This window comes from Manis javanica, chromosome 1 (genome assembly GCF_040802235.1).
Source record: "Manis javanica isolate MJ-LG chromosome 1, MJ_LKY, whole genome shotgun sequence".
In the NCBI taxonomy this organism is placed as follows: Eukaryota; Metazoa; Chordata; class Mammalia; order Pholidota; family Manidae; genus Manis; species Manis javanica.
The window spans coordinates 113815531-113838308 of NC_133156.1; the positions used below are offsets into that span (position 1 = coordinate 113815531).

The 22778-nt window shown below is 38.3% G+C and overlaps 1 protein-coding gene across 3 annotated transcripts in view; it reads left to right on the top strand.

Annotated features, from left to right (window-relative positions):
* Positions 1–15990: 15990 nt before the first annotated feature.
* EMB (embigin) overlaps positions 15991–22778 on the top strand; it is a 44057-nt gene continuing 37269 nt past the window's right edge. Inside the window, exon 1 of one of the 3 annotated variants that reach the window (XM_037022041.2) lies at positions 15991–16293. In XM_037022041.2, the coding sequence (XP_036877936.2) occupies positions 16188–16293 (106 nt within the window). In that variant the 5' untranslated portion in view covers positions 15991–16187. The remainder of the gene's footprint in view (positions 16294–22778) is intronic. The other 2 variants (XM_037022043.2, XM_037022042.2) reach the window with 2 other exon arrangements.

Here is a 22778-nt window from a genome sequence, read left to right on the forward strand (position 1 = left end):
GAAATAATACATATGAATATATACACACTTATATAGGTATGTATATCTCCATCTAAATATAAATATATAGATGTGTGTATCTGTGAATGTGCATAATTTGAAGTGAATTTATGTGTTTTTAAGGCCATCTCATGCTTCTGTCCTTTGAGGTCATTATTGCTTGTCATTTGAGAATTTTAAAATATTTTTTCATAGATAAAATAGAATTGAGGACAATACTGTAGATGGAATGTTTTAAAAGTGTTTGGATGGTTAATTATAATGCAGACCATTAAAGGGTATTAAATTGATAACTAGAAATAAATACTAAAAGCTAATATTCAATGGTATGAAATCATTATAACAGTATAATGTTGATGAAATTGTCCATTAGATAGGAATATAGAAAAACATACCATTTTTTATTTCAAGTCCATTTATGTACAATGCAGAATGTAACAGTGTGGGCATCTGATGAATATATGTAATTTTGGAAGTTAAATATTATGATTTTGCTAACATAGTTTTGCATTTACTCTCTTTGAAATTGGTAGTAGACAGGTAATACACAGATCTGGCCTAAATAGAGTAGTCAGTAATTGCATATATTACAGACACACATGCACATACACACAAAACTATGTGTGCATCTTTAGGAACAGACTCTATTTGAAACTTTGGGAAATTCAAATTTTAGGGAAACCTTTGGCTATTGCTGCCAAATAAACAGTAACTCTGAGTGCAAAGGTCCTAACCCAGTCAAGTACTAATTCAAGTAGAGATACATATAAAATTAGTGGATTCACTAAGCTTGTGGAAGAAAGTGAATTCAACCAAGGGGTTTCTTTAGTAATGGATTGGCAAGAGTCCATATTCTCTTCTGCTTTTCTCTTCCTTTGTCTATAGATGTTCCTCTTCTTCCCATATACAAACTTGTCTAGTAAAGTGAAATTTAAGAGACAGGTACCTAGAATTTCAGTTTCTTGAGGAGCAATGATAATCTGATCTCAAACTGCTCCACTTCAAAGATGAATGACTTTGTTGAAATAGGAAACACAGGTAGTGTAAGGCCACTGATGGGGACAATCAGTTATTTGAAAATACTCTGGAAATGGCAAAATAGCCATTTCTTTCTTCATAGTTTCTAAGGTTTTATTATATTACATCATATTGTCTTTACTGAAAATAAGATATTTTACAAACAAGTGACAGTATTTTCTAGATGGCACATATTGTAATTATAAAAAGAAGATACGTTTTAGCCCTGCCAACCTATGAGGAATTTAAATTAGTCTTTCAAAATGCATTCATTCTCATTTTGAAGAAAATGTTCAATAAGTACATGAATGTGTGTATGTGCGTGTGTGTATACATGTTCATGTGTGTATCCAAAATGTCTATTTTTTAGTATTCACTCTCATATATACAATATGAATCATTCACCAGCCTATTTAATTCTACCCATGAGTAACTTTTCAGGGTACCTTACTATGTTTCTTTAAGATATTTTGACTCATTTCTATTCAGGAAAATAATTAAGTATTGAAATATGTGTCTTTATAGTATGTTCATTATAATTTAAAGATTAATGAACCAAGTAATCTTCATTAATCAATGCTGGATGAAAATGAATCACCTTTGAAATTAATACATGTATACTTTAAGTCCTCATCTGTTGCTCACCCTGAAAATGACACAGAAGGAAAGACAGGGAAGCCCTTACTTCCTTTCTTTTCAGTCCATCCTTATTAATCAGTAAGTTGAAGGTAGAAAGTGCCAGTGGGATGTGCATGTGTCAAGAAGCAAAGTAAAAGCAGCTGAATAACTCTTATGCAGCACTTCCATTTACTTGGTAAGAACCAAGTGCATATGTATGTATAAGCTTTCTAATATGTATTGTGTAATTTCAGTGATTCTGCCTATGAGTTAAGTACTCTTATATTTGCATCTAATCAGGTATAGTACAATATAAAGTTGAATGGCAATATTCTTTCTAATAATTAAAAATTCTTTTCTTTGCTTGGAACATTATGTAGCAAATAAAAAAGAGGTGACAAGTCAAAAGAGAGAGACCACAGAAGAAAGGTAAAAGCTTTATAGTTTAGGGCTTGGAATGGAACTATGCCCTGTTTTTTGAACAAAGAACCCCACATTTACATTCTGCATTGAGACCTGCAGATTATGGAGCTATATCTGCCCAGTTTATTGAGGCCCAGAAGAGGGTAATACAGTGGCATAGAGGTCAGTGACACTGTCTTCCAGATACTGCAGTAGATCTTTTGATATCCTTCCTTACTCTGCCACTGTGGCAAACCTCTCCAGATTCTCTTTGCCAGTTTATTGGGGTCAGCTCATCTAGACTTCCATGAGTGCCTTAGCCTGCCTGTTCACTTACTTCACCAACAAAGAAGCCAACATTTCTCAAATGTTTTTTCAAAGCATTGTCTTTTCCCTTGGAGCCCAACTGAGCCATGAACAGATGGAGACTATTATTCATACTCTTAAAAGTCTGCAAGATGCTGAGACCCCACAGAAGGCTTTACACCTGGTCCCTCCATGGATCCACAGTCTGAATGAACTTGCTCATGGTTACTTATCAGGATGTCTCTGTGCTGATGTCTCTATTTGTCCTTTTTATTTCTGGTCCCTGCAGGAGTTCATTATAGACACCATGAACTTAGATCTATGGTGTTTGGAACCTTGCAAAGAAAGCTGAGAAACTGCAATAAGCTGTACTTTCTTACTGAGATTTTTAAGACGAAGCCTAATCTAACTATGTATCACCCCAAATGCATCCCATCCCACATTTTTTTTCAAATGGGGTCTTTATCCTTTGTATTGATTTCTTTAATGGTAATAAGGATATTAACCATTTGTACATGATAAACTTTTTGTACATGTATACAAATTTTGCAATCTGTATTTTGTTTTTATTTTGGATGTCTTTCATCATGTATAAATTTTCTTTTAGATTTCACATAGTCAAAATTTCAGCCTTTTTCTGTATTAAATTTTATACATATGAAGTCCTTTTCTATCTCCTAAATAATTTTCTAAATCATATGACTTTTGAACAATTTTATAGTTTTATCTTTAGAACCCTAATAAATTTTTAATTTAATGTTTAATGTAAATGATGTAAGATAGAGATCTGAATGTATCAAAATGGATAACACACTGGCCTTAAATTTATTGGATTATCTTTCTCTTCTTCACTATTTTGAAACAAATTCTCATATATGTGTGTCTTCTTTTTCTCTCTATTCTTATTCATTATACTATTTGTTTTTTCCTATATTAATACCATAGTTATTATACTTTCATACTATATCATAATATCTCATTGGACAAATTCTTCAAAATTTCCCCGGTTATTGTTTGATTTCTACTTCACTGATATTTTGAATCAGTTTCTCATGATCAGTTACTTTTTAAAGTAGAATTTAAATAGAAAATTCATTGAATTTATAGATAAATTTGGGGAGGTTTGGTATCTGGCAATGTTGAGTCATCTCTTTTATCTCTCCATTTTATTGAGACTGAAAATTTTAACTCTTCCTTCATCTGTGCTTTACATAATTTTAGTTAAATATATTCGTAAGTATATGACTTTTGTTTTTATTTTTGTTATTTTTAAAGGTATTTTAAAATAAATGCTTGTATTTTGTTATTTCTATCAATTAAAAGAGTATTAACATATATATAATTTTATAATTGGTCACTATACTATATTATTTCATTTTCATTCTAATAGTTTCTTTTAATTGATTTTTACAGGATTTTCTATGTAGAAAATGACACAAATTACAACTAATGGTGATTTTTTTCTCCCTTTCCAATATTTATTTCTCTTATTTAATTTCTTGTTTTAGCACACTTGTTAGGATTTCCATTTAATGATCATGGTACTTAATTTCAAATAACAGAATAAACCAGAGTCTGGTTAATGATGGCCAAAAAACATTAGTTTAAGGGAAAACTAGGTAACTATTTGGAAAATAAAGAGGCTAAGCAGCCAGGATCAAATGCAAAATAAATCCATTTTATAAACATAATGATGCCATTGCTGTTGAATAGTGGAGCTGCAGCTTGCCCACCAGCAGCAGACAGCATCAGACACTGGGTACTTCCACTGGTAGTGTTCCCATCCAGTTCTCTGGGAAACCACAGTGGCTTCTCTGTCCTTGCTTCATTGCATTAACTCCTGATTCAAGGTTTTATTTGAGTGTGTTTGATTGGCTAAGCCTATGTCACATGCACACATCATAGGGGCAAGCAAAGTTGGGAAAAGTATGTTTCTTAACAGAGTTCCCCAATTGGTGGGAAATTTCAAAATTATAAGATTGGGATTTTGGTGGTGGGAAGAAAAAAAGTTACAAATAACATCTTGTACTCATCAAAACACACTGAATAACAGCAATGAAAGCATGAGTTAGTGTGTTTTTTACTATACTTCCTGGAATTTCTACAGTATTCTGCTGTTAAATATAATTTCTGTTGCTGAGAGATACCCATACTTAGACAGTTGAAGTTTCCTTCTATTCTTAGCTTATTAAAGCTTTTAGTTACTGTTGTTTTAGTAAAAACTGGATGTTTAATTTTTATTAACTACCTTTTGGTCATAGAGAAAACTATATTCTCTCCATAAATATAAAATACTAAAATACATGAGTAGATTTCTCAATGTTGAATTAGTCTTATCTTTCAAAATACACCCCTTTTGACATTGTGGTTTTATAGTTAAATCAATATTCAATGTTTACATTATTATGCCTATGTAAGTATATTTCATAACTAGTAATTTGAGTGTATTATGAATGTTTTCACTCCCTCTTTTTTGTTCTTCTCTTGTGTGTGTGGGTGTGTGCATACATTTCTTTTTCCCTCCACCATCTATCAGTAGCCTCTAAGTACAGTTTTCAACAAGGTCAATCACATCCAGTAAACTTAGACTTTTCAATTATTTTCCTGGAAACAGCCTTTCTGGAGACCCTCTTCTCCCTGTCTGGGACTGAAGCACACCAGTCATTCTGGGACTTTTCTTTTCCTTCACACTTTGCATTCCCTTTGCTTTGCTTTTGGCTTGGGTCCGTTGCTCATGACTCCACCTTCTCTTGGTTGGTTTATTGCAGAGGCATGGGGATGAGAGCCCTCGACAAGTCACCCTGCTCCAGCCTGACCTGACATGTGCTCTACTCCTGTTTATGGTCCCAGGATCTCCCTTCAGAATTACCCTGATAATATCCTGATATCCCTTTTGATTTGATTTACTCTCTTGATTTTGAGGAGAGCTTTTCTTTAGTAACTCGCTGAGAAAAACTATGCACAGGAAATAAATTTGTTGAGACACTTCACACTTCAACTTGTTTTTATTCCATCTTTATAGGTAATTGACATTTCAACACAGCCTAGAATTCTAGGTTGGAAACATCTTCCTTGGAAATTTTGGAGGCATTTCTCTTCTGTTATGAACATCAAAGTCATTCTATTTTCCTTCTTGTGGAATTCCTTCTTGTGGAATCTATAAGATTTCCTCCTTGCTACTGAGTTCTGAAATTTCTCAGTGATACGTGTTGGTGTAGGTCTATATTCATTCACTTGACTAGAAACTTGGTGGGATCCTTCAGCTTGCTCCGTCTTCTGTTTTAGTTATTTTTTGAATTATTTCATTGTTGATTTCCTCCAGTTCCTCTGTTCTATCTCTCTGTTATTTGGGTGTGGGGCCCCTGAGTAATCATTTAATATCTTTTTTCTCTTCTTAAAGCTATCAGCTATCTCTCTGTCTTTCTACTCTACTTTTGTGAGATTTTTCCCAACTTTATTTTAACAAAACTTTTTCATGTTTTCTGTCATATTTTTAAAATCTGGTCTCCTTTTTCTTTCTAAATATTCCTTTTCCTAATAGAGTTTTTGATTTTGTTTTTGTATTTCACCCTTCATATTTTTTATTAGTTTTTATTTTTTAAATTGATATACAGTCTTATGTTGGTTTCAAGTATACAACACAGTAATTTAACAGTTACCCATATCAGTAAATCCTCACCTCCTCTAGTGCACTTAGCATCTGTCAAGATAGGAAGATGTTACAGAACCACTGTCTATATTGTCTATGCTGTACTCTATCCCCGTGACCCACTTACATTACGTTTGAGAATTTTTGTGCCCCTTTATCCCCCTCAACCTCCTCACATATCTGCCCCAGCCCCTCCCTCCATGTTGTAACTACCAGCTTGTTCTTTTTTTGTGGATGTAATACAATCTGAGGATTTTTAATGATGATTTCCTATTGAAATTTCTTCTTTCTGTAGATTTTTTACTTATAAACATGTTTCTTCTGTTTTGGTTTCTCTTTCCATATTAAATCATTTCCTTGGGTGTTCAGTGATCTTTAGTTATTTATTCTTATTTAAGATTGTAGGGATTAAAAGCTTTTAATCTCTCTAAGAATGCACAAGACTCCTTTGACTTTGAGCTTCACTTGAAGATTATCTTAATATGTTCTGGGAGTACCTTGGGCTGGTATAGACACCTGAAAATATTATTTCAATCTCCTATCTGGAGACCAACTGCAACAGCTCATTAGTAAGGTGTTCTCAGCATTCACTATTCATTATGTGTATGGACACAGATATTCTTATTTTAAGTAAAGTGCTCATGTGGCCAGTTCTGTTGGGCAGAACCAACTTGGACAGTCACACTGACTCCTGAGAAGGGCCCCACATGTAGTCTAATTCTCTACTGTAGTCATCGTGATATTAGTAATTTTTGAACAATGGGCCTGCATTTTAATTTTGCTCTGGGTCCACACATTATGTATCAGTCCTACATACCCACACCCTCAAATCTGCGGATCCAAGACCAAGGACCCTCAGTTTTACCCTCTCCAGTTTTCTCTGAAGGTGGGAAGGAACATTTGCTCAACCTCATACAATTCAGATGGAGATCTAGGGATCTGTTTCTAAACTGGACTTCACACAACATTCTGTATCCCAGAACCACCTTTCACCGTCCTTCCTCCACCCCTCAAAAGTGGTTATGTCTCCATCTAGCTTTCCATGGGTACCAGAGTCACAGCGTGCTGGCAGTCAGTTTTTCTCTGCCACCCTTGAATGTGGCTGGCCATCCAAATCTGGACTGCCTGTAGGTAAGCCCTCTTACCTCTCCACCAAAAAGGTTGCTGTGTGTCAACAATGCAGTAGGGCCCTTTCCAGAAAATAAACCCAAATTATGTGTCCAGTAGAGCACCTGGCCCTAGCATATCTCGTTGTGTGTTAAGAAGAGGTGCTGGGGACCTGTGCCTTTCTTTTTGGTGATCACATAGCTTATAAGTTTTACAAGTAAAACCCGTTCCTTAAACCATTAGAGTGACTTGGTAGTACTACGTCTGAACTCTGGCACACAGGGTACAGCTCTAAATCAATACATTTTGCACAAAACTACCTCAAGAAAAAAATATTATTTTCCTGTAATCTATAACAATCCTAATAGTAATAATAGCAAAAGTCCCTACAGCATATATCCACCTATCTTGCTGATAGTTTGCAATATTGCAGCAACTTTTATTTTAATCTTTACAACATTAACAGTCATGTATTATTTCTCTATTTTATAGGAAATAAAATTGAAGCTTGAAGTGGGGACATGATTATTCCCAAGTTTACAAAAAGATCAACTGGTAGCACTGGTCTCAAAACTGCTGCCTCCAAATATCTTCTTAACCACTGTGAATATGCAAGACTCTTATCCACAGAGGTTTCTCTTTTTATAACATCTGCATTTTAACTAATTTTCCTCATTGAGGGATACTAAACCGTCTGCCTTTCCCTCTTTGTCAAAACTTCTTAACTAACAATACCTAAATGTATTAACAAAACATTTTCTTTAACACCCATTAATCTTCCAGAATGAATACAAAGCTGCTTTGTATCAGAAGCCAAGACAGCTACTGTTTATTTATTTGCCACATCTTCAAAAAGACATTTATACAGCACCTAACAGTCTGTAAAAACTAAGATAGAGTATGTTTTCTCTGCCAAAGTTTAATGAAAGAGAAATGAGTACATCAGGACAAAGGGACAAATATCTAGTTTCATTTAACTTTTAAATCTTATTTTTAAAAAGTTTAAGAGAACAATTAAAATGTTTTGAGATAAGATATTCTGTATAAAGTCAAACATTTGGTTAAAAATTAAGACTTTTAAATAACTTATAGCAGAAAATGCTTCCCTTGCCACCATACCACTACCCCTATTATAAAGGCTGAGTTAAAATTTTAGGGATCAGGGCTTTGATATCTTCGATTTTGCCTTCTGTAAAGTGCTTCATCTTTAAAACATGAACATGAGCTGGATCTCTTGAGATTCAGTCCAGCGGTAAGTCCATCAGGCATATATTCTGATTATTGGGCATATTCAGATTGTTTAATTTTCCCTTCCCATTCATGTGTTTGGTTAGCCACTCCTCCCCATGGTTTTGATTAGACACTTCCTTGAGGTAGCTTGAAATATGAGAAACAGTCAGGAATATTAAACAAGTAATAAATGAATAATTCATTTAAATGACTGGATGAGTTTGTTGCCAAAAATGCAGAAACAACATGAAATTTTGAAATAAAAGATTGAATATGACAGGAAGATGAGTTATAATTAGTAACACAAAATTACATACACACATACATTTACATTTACATTAATGTAAATTTCAAATATAAAAAGAGAAAGCCAAAAATACTAGAAGCAAACAGAGAATACCTTTATTTTTTTTTCTTAAAACAATAAAGGCTTTCCCAGCTATGACAAAAACAGAAGCCATTTTTTTTAAAGACTGGTAATTTGACTATGCAACAATTTGGGGGTAATAATTTTAATCACAAGACTAAAAACGTAATGGGGAAAGTTATTACCAAAACTAAATAGTAACAATTGACCGAGGCAGGTTTGGATTCTTCTGTAGCCTCTCTCCTTGGCCTGTGAATGGCCACCTCCTCTCCATGTCCTCACAGGCCTTTCCTCTGCAGTGCACATCCCTAGGGGCTCTTCCTCTTTTTAGAACGACACTAAATTGGATCAGGTACAAGCTTAGTTGTATTAGATTCTGGGCATACTATATGACCCCATTTAATTTGATCACTCCTTTAAAGGCCTATGTCCAAATAAAGTCACATTCTAAGGTACTGGGTGTTAGACCTTCAACATATCGATTTGAGGGGATGCAATTCAGTCCATGACACCTTTGATCTGGCAAAGTCAACCTTTTCTGTCCCTGTCAATTTACTCTGGAGCCACATGACAATAGGGTATCAGGACCTGGTCTTTGACCCTTCACTTTATGTCCGGGTACCTGGAGAGTGGACTCAGTCACAGTGCTGGATGAGTCATAGCACTGGGTATGTAAGTACTTTCAGTTAAAATGCTTATTTTAGAAAATTTTACAAATACACATGGAAAATGAACATACTGTTGGCTCCTGTCCTAAGGACTTAGAATGCATCTGTACAAGACAGGGGACCCGACCTCCCCTTCTAATGAGACATGCCTCTTTCTAGGGTTGTTTTTTTCTGCATTTGAAGAAGTAGAAGGTGTATTAAGTTGGGGGAGCCCTGCTTTTGTTTCAAAGAACAAAGAAAGGTTGCCTGTCAGTAGTGGGGAGGACTGGTGTGGATACTTGACAATTCAGGGTTTATTGTCACATTTTGAAAACCCCTCTATATTTGGGGTAATTTTCACATTATGAATCCCCAATGTAGTCAGAACTCACATATTCAGCTTGTCTTGGAGCCAGCACTCAGGCATGTGCCCTAGTCTCTGACACCCAGGTGAGTGAGCCTCCTCTGGAGATGAGCACAGCAGTGCCCCCATGTGGCTGGTACAGGTGGCAGCAAGCATTGCCAGGGCAAGTTCCTGACACACGGGTGGTACAGAGGCAGTAGTGGGTGCCGGGCAGAGGCCCTGGCGTTTCACGTTGGATGGAGAAGGTGGTACCCATACCAGGCTAGTTTACTTCATGACTTAGAGCGTTCCTGAAAATTTGTCTGTGAGTCTGTTTCTTCAACAATCCTAAGTAGTACCTAAAAAACTTTTTTTGTGTGTGTGGAATGGTGGAGATACTGCAACTTGGTGCAGAATTCTCAGGAACAGTGGGGACAGATCTCACAACTTTTCTGCTTTCTCATTTTCAATCTTAAATAGGCTCACACATAATCCTACAAAACTGAGACTCACTACTTCTATCAGAGTACAAAGCACCTCTCCCAAACAACAAAGTGGAACCCTCTTTCACTTCCAAATTTTCTTTTTTTTGGTACGTAGGAACTAACATTAGAACTTGCTAACCTTTAAGAGATTATTTTTCTGGTTTAACTAGCCAGACTGGATTTTGTGTTGGCAACAACATTTGTACATCACATTTTAACATATAAAAAGTGATCACCCACACTCATAATAAAAGAAATACAGATTAACTGTAAACGTATGCTGTTTTTCAACTGTTAGATGGACGAAGATCAAAATTTTGATTTGCCAGCATTGGTCGAGGGTAACAGGCCCTCTCATTGTTGATGAGAATATAAACAAATACAATTTTGAAGGAAAATAATGTGGCAATATCTATCAAAGTTTAAAACAAGTATCTTTTGATAAAGAAGTATTATTTCCACAATTATATTCTACATATATATTCTTGCATGAAGAACTAAAGAAATGTACAATGACATTAGTTCTTGAATTGTTTGTGAATAGAAAGGATCAAAGCAATATAAATACAGACAACGAGACCTGTTAAATACATTGTTGATCATCCACAGAAGGGAATAATATTTAGTTGGTTAAAAGGGAAAGTTCCCTGGAGCATGTATGAAAGAAACTTCCTATGGCGGAAGTAGACATCATTAAAGTAGAAAAGTCTGGGGTGGTACAGTGAGCACAGGATGCCACCATATGTGTGAAAAGGCATAGGCATACAGAAACATGTATAGATTTGGAATATCCCTGGTAGAAGGCAGCAACTGACATCTCTGGGGAGGGAGTCTGGGTCAGAGGGGATGTGGGGACACTCCAGGAGGTAATTATTTTTCAAAGAGTATCAGTTTGTAGCTTTGTAGTTTCATTCTCTCCTTCAACTCTGCAGCAGCTCTGTGTGGGATCCCGTGGCACACACAGCACAAAGGTTAGACGCTGTTTCAGCATTTAGGGAGCCAGGTGACAGAAATAAAGCAGATAATTACAGCATAAAGCCTTAAGAGCTAGGATAGGGTATACACAAGATGCTGTCTGTGGGAGCTGGAAAGAGGATAATGATTTTCATTATCCTTAGAAGAGGATAATGAAAGAGAATATTCTGGAAAAAAGGGCACACAGAAAGTGAAGCAAGAATTAGACAGCATAGCTATAGGCAACGCTATTCCAAACATTAAAACAGAAACCAAAACAAAAAAAAAACAAAAGAAAAGGAAGGAGAAAAAAAAGAAAATAATCATAGGTAAAGTCAATGAAACACGCAACCGACTTTGGGGGAGCTCCAAGTATTCCAGGATGAGTAGAGTTTGGATGGAGGGAGATGTTGAAAGTTAAAGACTTATTTGAGGACCATATCATGAAAAGCCTTAGATACTGGATATTATTGTAACAGCAAAGGTGATTCATTAAAGCTAGGAGGTAGAGGAGAATACTGTGTGTAGACCGAATGGGAGTTCCATGGCACAGTGTAAGGCTTTTTATTTAAACTAAGGCAAGCCACAGAAGTCCTGGAATGGACAGGAATGTGTTCAGCTGCTCTTACCCAAAACTCAGGTTCTTTTCTATTTCTTCTCTGCTGGTCAGAGTTGGCTGGAAAAGTTTGAAAAGTTGGCTGGTCACCACATGATCACAAAGTGGCCACCAGTGCTCCTGGCATCATGGCTGTGTTCAAGGAAGGAAGAAGGAGTCAAAAGGATGGGGAAAAAGTTTTCTGTTTTGGCTTTTTCTGTTTTTGATGAGAGGCCGTCCACAGCAGATTCCATTTTATCTCATTAGCTATGCTCCGCTTTAGACACACCATGGCTAAGGGGAATGAGATTATGCTCATTGGTTTGATCAATCTGATTTATAGTCTCTGGGGTGTGGTAGTGGACTTCTGTCCTTGAGATCAAAGGGTCTCTTAACATTCTTAAATAATTCAGTGTTTCATATATCTTGTATATATATATGTAACACACATATACACATATACACACATATATATACATATAATGTACACATATCGACATACATGTGTGTGTATGTGTATTTTCTTCCTCCAGAGGAGAGCAAATGACCATTAGTTGGTATAGCTTCCAATTTAGAGATGATACAACCTTCCAAGTAGCTCTGGAACTTTTCATCCATTCTTAATACCCAGAGATGATTACTTCTTTTTCTTTTCATCTGCCTCTGACCTTGTTGAAGTATAGAATCATTTTCTTACAATATAACTGGAAACATAGCTGATGGCCTGCCCTATATTAATTTTCTACTGCTGCATAACAAATTACAACAAATTTAGTGCTTTAATGCAAATTTATGATCTCACAGCTTCCAGGGGTCAGCAGTTTGGGTCGGCCATCCATCGAGGACTGCACCAGGCCAAGCTCCAGGTGCTGCTGGGGCTGTGCTCTCACCTCGGGCTTTGGGCCTCTACCAGGCTCATTGGTTGTTGGCAGAACTCAAATCGCTGGGGTTGAAGGACTGACTGGCTCTGCTCCTGGAGTCTGCTGCTGTCGGCCGTCAGTCCACGCTGTGGCAGTTTGCCTGGATCAGATAAGCCTGAGGGCATCTCTCTCACTAGGCAAGGCTCCCTCCAGCCTGATGAAGGGAGTCTTTACAAATGTAATCTAATCACGATAGTGATTTCCCCATCGTCTTCACAAGCCTGCCCCCATTCAAGGGGAGCCAGGGCATGTGACCCCGGGGCAGGACTCGGGGGCCACCACAGAAGTTTGCCTACCATATCTCATGACTCCTATTTGTATGTTTGCTTCTTTTATTTATTTGTTTTCTACTAATGATCAGTAGCAAATTCCGACCTTTATTTTTAGTACTTTATATATAATTGTCTGATACAATATTTTTCTCCAATAAAAATTATTTTAAATTAAATATTATTTTCAGGAAGAGGTAACACACATCCACACTCCCATTTTCATTTTTCACACCTTCCCAGGACCCTGTCACATACTTTTCACTCAATGGTCACTTATATCCTAAATGAAAAAAATTAAGACTTGATTGCATTACTTTACAAATAAGTTTTAGAAAAAGAAAAAAATCAATGTTTTCCCTACACTGATTCTCTAACAAGTAAAAAGCAGAGCACACTATAGTATTCTTCTTTGTTTTTTTAAGATATTGAAGGAAGTAGAAACACAGAACTATTTTCAGATCCTGAAAGGAATTGTAGTTAGGAAAGAAGACACAATCACACAACAAATTAAATACCAATAAAATATTTAAATGGTTGAGGCCAACAATGAAGGTAAAGTTACAAGGTTGTAAATTATTAATGATTAAATGAATCCTAGGGAGTTCAGGAGAGTGTGCTTGGATGATATATTGTGTTGACACAGCTACCCTAAAATTTAGTGGGCCAGGAGTTCAGGCAGGGCTCAGCTGGGCAATTGTTCAGCTCCAAGGAGCACCACCTGGGATCACGGAGTAGGACTCAGCTGGGGGCTAGCCTTGTCTGCAGGCTCTAAGAAGTGTCCCTCACAAATCCAGCAGCTTGCTGCTTCTTAGCCCCTCTCTTTCACATGACATCTCATCATTTGGGCCCTCCACGAGGGGCGGGCTTCTCACAGCATGGAGATGTCAGGTAGTCATACTTCTTTCCTGACAGCTGTCTTGTGAGAACAAGGAGAAGGAAATGGATGCTCCTGTGGTTTGGATCTGGAAACTCATACAGTGTTATTTCAGCAATACTTAATAGGTCAGAGGAGTGCACAGAGACCACCCAGCTCAAGGAGGAGAAACATAGGACCTTTGTTCCCTCTCAGCATATGTCATTATGAGGACAGTGTCAAAGCATTTGTGGCCATATTTAATTCACCATGGAGGGAAAGGTTAGTTTTGGCTAGAAAGATCAGAAAAAAAATATACAGGGAAGGTAGTATATAAACTAGTTTTAAAGTATATGGAACATTTGAAAAAATGAAGTGGAAATGGGGATGTCTAAAAATATTAAATATATAAATATAAAAAAGTCCAGTGGGGAAAAGACTTTACAAATGTTTAGCTAAAAGCAGAATTATATTTCTTCCTCAGTTTATTTTGCTTTAACAACAAAAGCAACCAGTGGGAATTAACCTAAACTCGGGCAAGTAACTTTTTCCTGTTCATAAACACACTGATCCATCTGAGAAGATAATATTTCTTTAAGTGAGGTCAGCTCAATTGAAGTATGGGCAATGTGAGCTTAAGGATTTTATAGAACTGGGGAAGGTCAGTCAGGGTTCAGGTTGTTTTGAGAAGTCCTTACTGTTAACACTCTCTAAGGGTATAGGGAAATGTTTGTAGTTCTGAGACAGGATACAGGTCAGCAAGAGAGGAGTGTGATTTAGTAACCACTGACTAGGCAATTTGGGTCTAGCAAATCTGGTGAAGTCCTAAGAGGGTCATGATGTAAAATGTTTAGCCCATCAGGGTGTCTCAAGAGGCTTTGCTCAGAAAGGCTTAATCATTATAACCATAATTTTCTGACTGAGAAGAGGCTCTCCTTAGATTTGTAGTTCATAAATACATAGCTCTCTAGATTAATGTGTGTATGTGTGTGCACACTCCTTGCAGTACATGCATCGTGTTTTTGAACACAAGTGCTATGATACTTGGTAGATTTTTAATATTAGTTAGGTATTAACATACTTTGTGGACTGTATTACTCATATTCTCTCAACACCTATTTAAATAATCTACATTTTCCCTCAGAGTTTTGCCTGTATGATGTTAAACCAAAGCAGGAATATTTTTGTAATACATACCAATTAAAATGTACCATTCCTGCCTGAAGGGAGCAAAGCTTGTTTAGCACTTTTCAAAAACTGAATCTAACCTTTTCTTTCAATCTTCTTTTTTTGTTTGACACTCACATGTTTTGGGTTTTGAATATCAAATCTGACATTCAAAAAACAAAAGGAATTGGAACAAAACTCATGAAAAGTAATTTGAAAAATCTTTTAATGTGTTATAACATCCTGGACAATCATCAGATCTTACTACTTTTTTATAGTATTATGTGGATGTCTCCTCTCCTCTTCGATAAAGCAGTAGCTTTTAGTTGATTTATTTGTTTGGTCAGGGGCACTGAAAATTTCAAGCCACAGTTTTGCTGGGAAAGGGACAGCATTATCTTGAGAAGCGGTCCACTTTGATGAAAGTCAACAAGATTGCGCAGGTTACACAGTATGTGCTTTGGGTAGTTTCTGTTTTCCGAGCTCTTCGTAGCCCCTTAAAAAACTGTTAGGCTAAGCAAACAAAAGGAAAACAAAAACAGACACGCTGTGGGGCTTAGGGACTTTGAAATTTAATCTGGGGAGAACCGGTTAAGCCTCCAGAGACTGTGGGGGAGGGTGTGCGCGATCCGTCTGCAGAGCAAAGGAAGCTCAGTCTAGGATCCAGGGTAGCCAGAGAACGCCTTCCACCAGCTCAAACTAGTCTCCTTAATAATAACCCAGGGATGTCCGAGAGCAACAGAAACGTGCTTTTCATCCTCTTATCTGTCCCATCGAAGTAAATAAGTAACCCTGCTTCAGATGAGCTGCAAAGAGTACTTTGTAGACTTTTCTTTCTATATGTATACAGAAATACATATTATATATATAGTTTCAATTTCTCCCCCAGAAGATACGCAAGGCAGCACCTGCCCGGCGTGGCTAGCAAGCCCCCCCTCCAGGCCTGCGAGGGCCAGGAGGGCGGAAGGGAGGCTTGGGGCGGAGGTGGCCGCCGCACCCCCGGGCGCGCCGGCAGCGGGCAGCGGGCAGCGTGCTGCATAATTAATGGCGGGCCCAGCGCAGTGCTGGGCCGGCCTCGGGCGCGCTGAGAGCGTCTCGGGGGAGGAGGGCAGGGCGGCCGGGCCCCTCCCACTCCGCCTGGTCTCGCGTGTCCTGCCTCCGGCGCGGCAGTGGGCGCCGGGCCACCTGCGAGTGTGCGCAGGGACTGTGGGCGCCGACGGCGGTGCGCGAGGACCGAGGCTGACGGGCCGGCGCCATGCGCCCCCTCCAGGGCCTGCCGGTGCTCCGGGCGCCGCCGCCGCTGCTCCTCCTGGGCCTCCTCGCCGCGGCGCGCCCGGGCTTGGCGGACAGCCACCCGCCAGGTGTGATGGCCGCAGGGGCCGCAGGGCGCGCGGGGAGGGTCCGGTCTCCGCGGGCGGAGGCCGGGCGTGCGGAGGGGCGCGAGGCTGCGGGCGACCGCGGGTGGGGAGCGGCGGCGCCTCCCTCCAGGGGCAGCGCGTAGGTTACCTGAGGCGGGAGAGGGGACCGGGGCGGCTTGGGGTGGGGTCCCGGTTCCAGGGCGTGAATCTGGAAGGGGCAGCGCCCGGGAGTCGGGGAGTAGGGCAGGGTCTGGGTGTGCCCAGGAAGAGGGCTGCAGGGCGTGAGGGTGCGGAGCGGGGCAGCGGTTGCACCTCGGCCTCACGTGGCAGGATTCTGAAAGCCACATGCCCCAAGGCCAGCTCCCTTCACTTGAAACGACAGAAAGGTTTAAATACCACCCCCTCTCTTCCTAGAGGTGGGTTGGCTTTGAGGACGCTCTTTAGAGCTGACCTGGAATAACAAACCCAACCAACCAGCCAGAGCCCCACAGCTCAGGCTGCACGTGAGTGTCCTTGACACCAGGGGCTTGGAGACCAAGCCTTAATTGTGGTGGTGGTGTTTTGCTTGTGACTTTGAAAGAGGGATTTATGTGCAAATCATTACCAAAACCAATGCCAAATATGCCATTTTAGCTTCACCTGTTTATAACTACTTTTTATGTTTTAAGTATTCGATCCAACCTACTCTCTACGCAAGTTACTGTGTTATAAATTTCAAAGTGTTAGCAGCTAATAGGAAAACTAGACCACCCCTCGAGTACTGCCTCCCAGTACGGTGCAAATACTGCCCATCAGTAAGTAAAAAAAGGCTATTCTACACATGATACTATTCTATATGAAAAAGGTTTTCAGCTTTTCATAGGAATTCATTTTTATGAGCTTATAGCATGTAGATTTTTTGTAATGTATAATGAAGATGGAAACATAATCAGAAGACCAGTTTATTCATTTTTTAGTGAATGTCCTTTTAAAGGCCTAGTTTTTAATAACTTGGACAAAACATTTGAGTTGCTTCAGTTTCTAAATTTCCTTGCCCCACGTCCTAGCCACATACTTTTTTCTCATTCCTGCCACCTGCAGGGAATGGTCAAGGATGTTTTTCCCTCTGGGGTTATCTCAGATTCACGCATCATTCACCTTAAAATACTGCAGTTCTGAGGACCAGTGCCTTTTGGGTTAGTTCAAGAACATTGGTTCTTGCCTTTATTAGAATTGCCAGGAAGCTTTAAAAGTACTGATACCTGGATCCTGCCCTCCAAAGTTCTGATTCAATTGACCTGAGATTACCCCCGCACATAGAAAGCTTTTGAAAGCTCCTGTGTGATTTTAATCAGGTGATCCTAAGCAGGTTGAAAACCACTGCTTGAAATGATATGGCTTAAAGAGTGCTCTATTAGGTAGGGATTTATACTGCTGGCATCAGGGTATCAGGTTTAAGTTTGACATGCAGGGAAGACTTTGAAAGAGAAGAAAGGTAGGAAACAAATGAAAGTGGAGTACATTAACAAAGTTGTAAATACATAGGATGGTGTACATGTATGGCAAGTATTTGTGTGTGTATGTGTTAAGTCCTTTCCTTTTAGCTCCACTTAGGCCAAAATTATGGGAAAATGTGCCATATAAAAGGCATGAAGTTAGCACCTTATTTTAAGGCAGAATTAAGAATTTTGAGGCAATTCATCTCATTTTATAAATTATATATTGATCTCTGAAATTTAGTTTCCTCTTTCCTAAAGGCCATTGTGAAATTTCCTGGCTTTTTTTAATCTAAGTGCTTTGAACTAGTTGGTAGTACATATTCTATATACTGAAGACATTGGGCCAAATTTTAATAATAAAAAGTTATAATTTATCATGTTTACTTCATAACAACTATGTACCAGGCATTGTACTATGCAGTTTATATCCCAGTGGGTTAGCTTTTTTATCTGTCACTTTCAGATGAGGAAATTAGAACTTAGGGAGGTTAAATAATTGCCTGAGTACATGTGATTAGTTAAGCAGTAGAGCAGGAAATTTAGGATTGTTCAGTCTGACTCCAAAACCAGTTTTCATAAACACAATATTCAGTTGTTGCTCTGAGATAACTGGGTATGACTGTGCAAGTTTGGACCATTGACAGAGAGCACAGTGTATGCATCTAAATGCTTGATTTGAGTGGAAGGGCATGCCAACACAGTTTGAGTCTTAGGAAAAACTTAGATATGGGGACTTACCTCAACTCTTTCAGGCTGTTTCACTTAAATGAGAATGTAAAATACTCTTATAAAGGAAAAATATTAGATAAATGAGAATATTTAAACATCACTGTCATTACTCATACATGGAAAAAATTGAGTGAATGTGTCATATTTATCTTTTGGAAAATGTTTCCAGGGGAGTTGTCTGAGATGGTCATTTTTAATTTCTTCAAAACATTGCTTATATGCTTCCTTGATCAACCCCCTTCCTTTCTAGAGACACTCTCCCAGCCCCAGCAACTGCCTAGTAATAAATTTTTGTTGGAACAAATATTATTTGAGCACCTACATGTGCCTAATGTTGTGTTAGTCTATAGTTTTTACCTCTCATAGGCATTTAAACTGTTAAAAGAAACACAATAAGTACAAATCAGTTTTCTAATAGGGTTGTAGATGATGCATCAAAATTTTGACTCTAAATCATCATCACATTTAAAATGACATTACATAAACATTTGTTGAGAATTAGTTCAACTGGCTGTTCCTCTTTCTGGTCTTTTGTCCCCACTTCCCCTCTGCTTTTCAATCTTCTAGGAATGGGTCCTATATAGCCATTAGGTGGGGAAATGCAGGGAGGCATCCTCTATTGTTGGTGGGAGACAGAGTTCCAGATTAGGGAGTTAGAGGCTGAGCCAGGGTAGGATGGCATCCAGGTAGGAGAGTGGCCCCAAGTAGAGCCCAGTGAGGTGGGTGCTCCTGCAGACAGGCAGCCTGGCACCATGCCTCAGCTGAGAAGAGTGACAGTGGCTTCTACACAGGGGCTGCCAGACATGTAGTGCCTGATCCTTATTGGGGTGGAGGTAAAGCATGCTGGAGAGCAGACTGCAAGAAACTGGACCTGAGCAGGTCACTAATGACAGCAATAACGAGGGTTTAGTTACATAAGATGGGATGGGTCAAATAAGTAAAGCTAGTAAGGATAGTAGGATCCAGGTTTAGAGAAGAAGGAAGTAAAGAAAAGGGGAAACTAGAATGAACTGTGTGTTGCTGGATTTCAGTTGGCAACATTAGTATGAATTCATGAATTTATATTACAACATAACTATCTCGGAGCTTTCATAAATGTCAAAGTCATAAAAGTCAGGAGAGACTAAAGCTGTTCCAGAGTGGAGGAGAATAGAGGGACATGGCAGTTAATGGCAACATGTGATTCTGAGCTTGAAACTTGTGCTAAAATAAAAAGTACGTTGTAAGAACTTTTTGAAATTTAGATGAGATGTGGGTTGAGATGGTAATGCGTAAATGCCAACTTCCCAGTATTGATGTGAGGGTATATCCTTTTTTGTAGGAAATAGATAGTAATGTTTTAGAGGGGAATGGATCATCAGGTCAGCAACTAATTCTCAGATGGTTCAGAGGAAAACTTCTTTATTCTGTACATGGAACTTCTCTGTTAGTTTAAAAAGGAGCAAAAAGAATACGAACTCTTTTTGAGAAAGTTTGCTTTAACATAGACACAAGGATAGCTGAAAAATGGTCATCAGTTTATATAGGTAGGTACCATTTTCCAAAGGAGTAAGGAGTATTTGTCTTTAAACAGGAACAGTTTGTGAATGTTCAGGCTCTTTATCCTAGACTATGACTTGTGAAGTTACTATTGACTAGCTGGCCTCACAGATTTCATGATATAAGGTGAACCTTAGAAATAAACAACTTAGGACACACATTGACATAGAAAAGTCTCACAATGTCTAATTAAAAAATAAACTCAATTTCTAATAAAACAGAGTCACTACTGACTATGACAAAATTTCTCAATACATTGTTAGTATAGAAATAATAGAGATTGTCTTTTAAAATGGTGTTATTTTTTTATTGAAAATAACATCTTTTCTGACATTTTAAAATTTACTGTGGTTATATATCATTACTAATGTATCCCTACTCCCAAGATAGAATCTCTTTTTATAGCCTTATAATTACATAGTTCTGAGATCCTGAGAGGGAATTTAGATGTCTCATTTGATTGATCTTGAAGCCCAGAGTGCTTTTGCGATGTAGCCAAGAGCCCGAGCTAGCTAAAAGCTGTAACGGGTGGCCTGGTTTGTGTTTCAAAGCTCCCTCCAGTAGCACTTGATGCCTCTTCCTGGCAGGTCCTCAAAACAGGCTGCAGTCAGGAGGGTGTGATTGGCAAAGAAGGATGTTCTATGCTTTAAAATATTTGCACCTGAACGATATAGAAGAGGGCCTCAGGGCTACAGGGCCATTTGAAGATTATTAAAAATCATCATGTTGAAGATTCAATATTGAAGACGTACCTGCTTTGAAATCAGGGTTTCTTAACTTGGCATCGTTGACATTTTGGATTGGATAATTTGCCATTGTGGGGGGCTGACATCACAGAATGCTTAGCAGCTTCCCTGGCCTCTACCTATGTAGTAGGGGAGTTATGCCCTCCTGAAAGATAGGTTCAAGTCCTCACCTTTGGTGCCTGTGAAAGTGACCTTGAGAGTAGAGTCTGCACATGTAATCAAGTTAAAATGAGGTCATATTAGAGAAGGATAGATGCTTGATTCAGTGAGTATCATCTGTATGAAAGAAAGGAAAGGGAGATTGGGATACAGGGACACAGAGACACAGACACTCACAGAAGGAAGATGGATGTAAAGATGGAGCCAGAGACTGGAGTGACGCAGAGAGAAGCTGAGGAAGACAGGGACTGCCCACAACCAGTAGACGCAGGAAGAGGCAGGGAAGGATTCTCCCCTAGCGCCTTCAGAGCAAGTTTCTGCACCTTGACTTCAGGTTCCAGCCTCCAGAACTATAAGAGAATATACTTCTGTTGTTTTTAAGATGCCGTATTTTTGGTAATTTGTTATGGCAGCCCTAGTAAACAAATACAATCTACCAGATGCCAATTAGTCACCTCCCCAAGTTGTGACAATCAGAACGTCTCTGTCTAGACACTGCTAAATGTCCTTTAGGGGGCAAAAAAAAACCCAGTTGGGAGCCACTGAACATAATCCAAGTCTCATATAAGAATAACCTAGTGGGTAAAATATTTGAGAAACCGTCTTTAGAAAGAGCAGAAATCCTAGTCAAACTTCTGGGTTTTTATCTTTTAAAGAGTTTTATTTGACACAAATGTCACTGTTAATAATGACCCATGTAGAGGATACAAAACTTTCCTCTCCATTTTGTATTTCTTTTTGTGACTCAGCCTGTCCCTTTCAGGGAAGTATTCAAAACAGTGTCACTTGAAAAATGTTTTATTGCAATAATCATATTTTAAAGAAAAGATCAATTTACTTATATTTCTCTATGATCAAGTTTTAAAAGTAACTTTTTGAGGCTGTGTAAAAGTATACATTGCTCTCGTCTTAGGCTGTTTAATTCTTCTCTTTCTCTTTACTAACCTAAAAATGGCCTTCTTGTCCAATGGTTCTCATACTATGTCAAAAATATGAGTTCCATGTCTGGACTCTTATCTGTCCCATACTTAGAAAACCTAACTTGTAAATGTCCCCATCAGGAATTTATTTTCTTGCTGAACCTTCTTTCTTGACAAACTCCAGAGTATAATATCTGTGAATCAGCATAGACCCATTCCCCTTCTCTTCTTTTCCCCACCTGTAGCAATGGACAGATGATAGGAAAACTACAGACCTAGAACCCAAAATTAGAACTCTAAATGCATTGTTCTAAGCTGCATTGGTAATTAGATATTTTAATGCTATCGTTCAGCCATATCATGGCTTAAATGGCATTTACAATTTGGCATGGTTTCTCCTGGTGATATAAGAGGAAATATATTCTGTTCCAAACCTCTGTTTTATAAATAATACATAGTATCCATTCCTAGGGTATAGTGTTTCTGTAATTGAGTTACACATTTATAAAGCTATGTATGAGAATGCTAAAATTAAGATTTATTAAAATAATTATAATTATACATACTGATAGTAGTCTCAAATGTGAGGGAGATAGAATGATATTTATCCTAATTATAGCTTTCTCTGTACTTTTTCTAAATGAAGTCCAGACCTTTACAAGATTTTATAATAAAGAGATTTTGAGGGGGATTTAGAGAAAATGCACAAATCTTAAAACTCAATACAGTTTTCTAGTTTTCTTTATCCTGTTTTTTTCCCTTTCCAAGTTACCTCAATTAAATGAGGCTCCAAATTAAATATGTGAAAATGTTACCTTAATATTTGAAGTAGAGACTGTAGCATGTTTATTTCATTTAAAAATGTTAATAGCATAAATTATAACTCTCTAGCAATGTCTATTTTAAATGTATGAAAG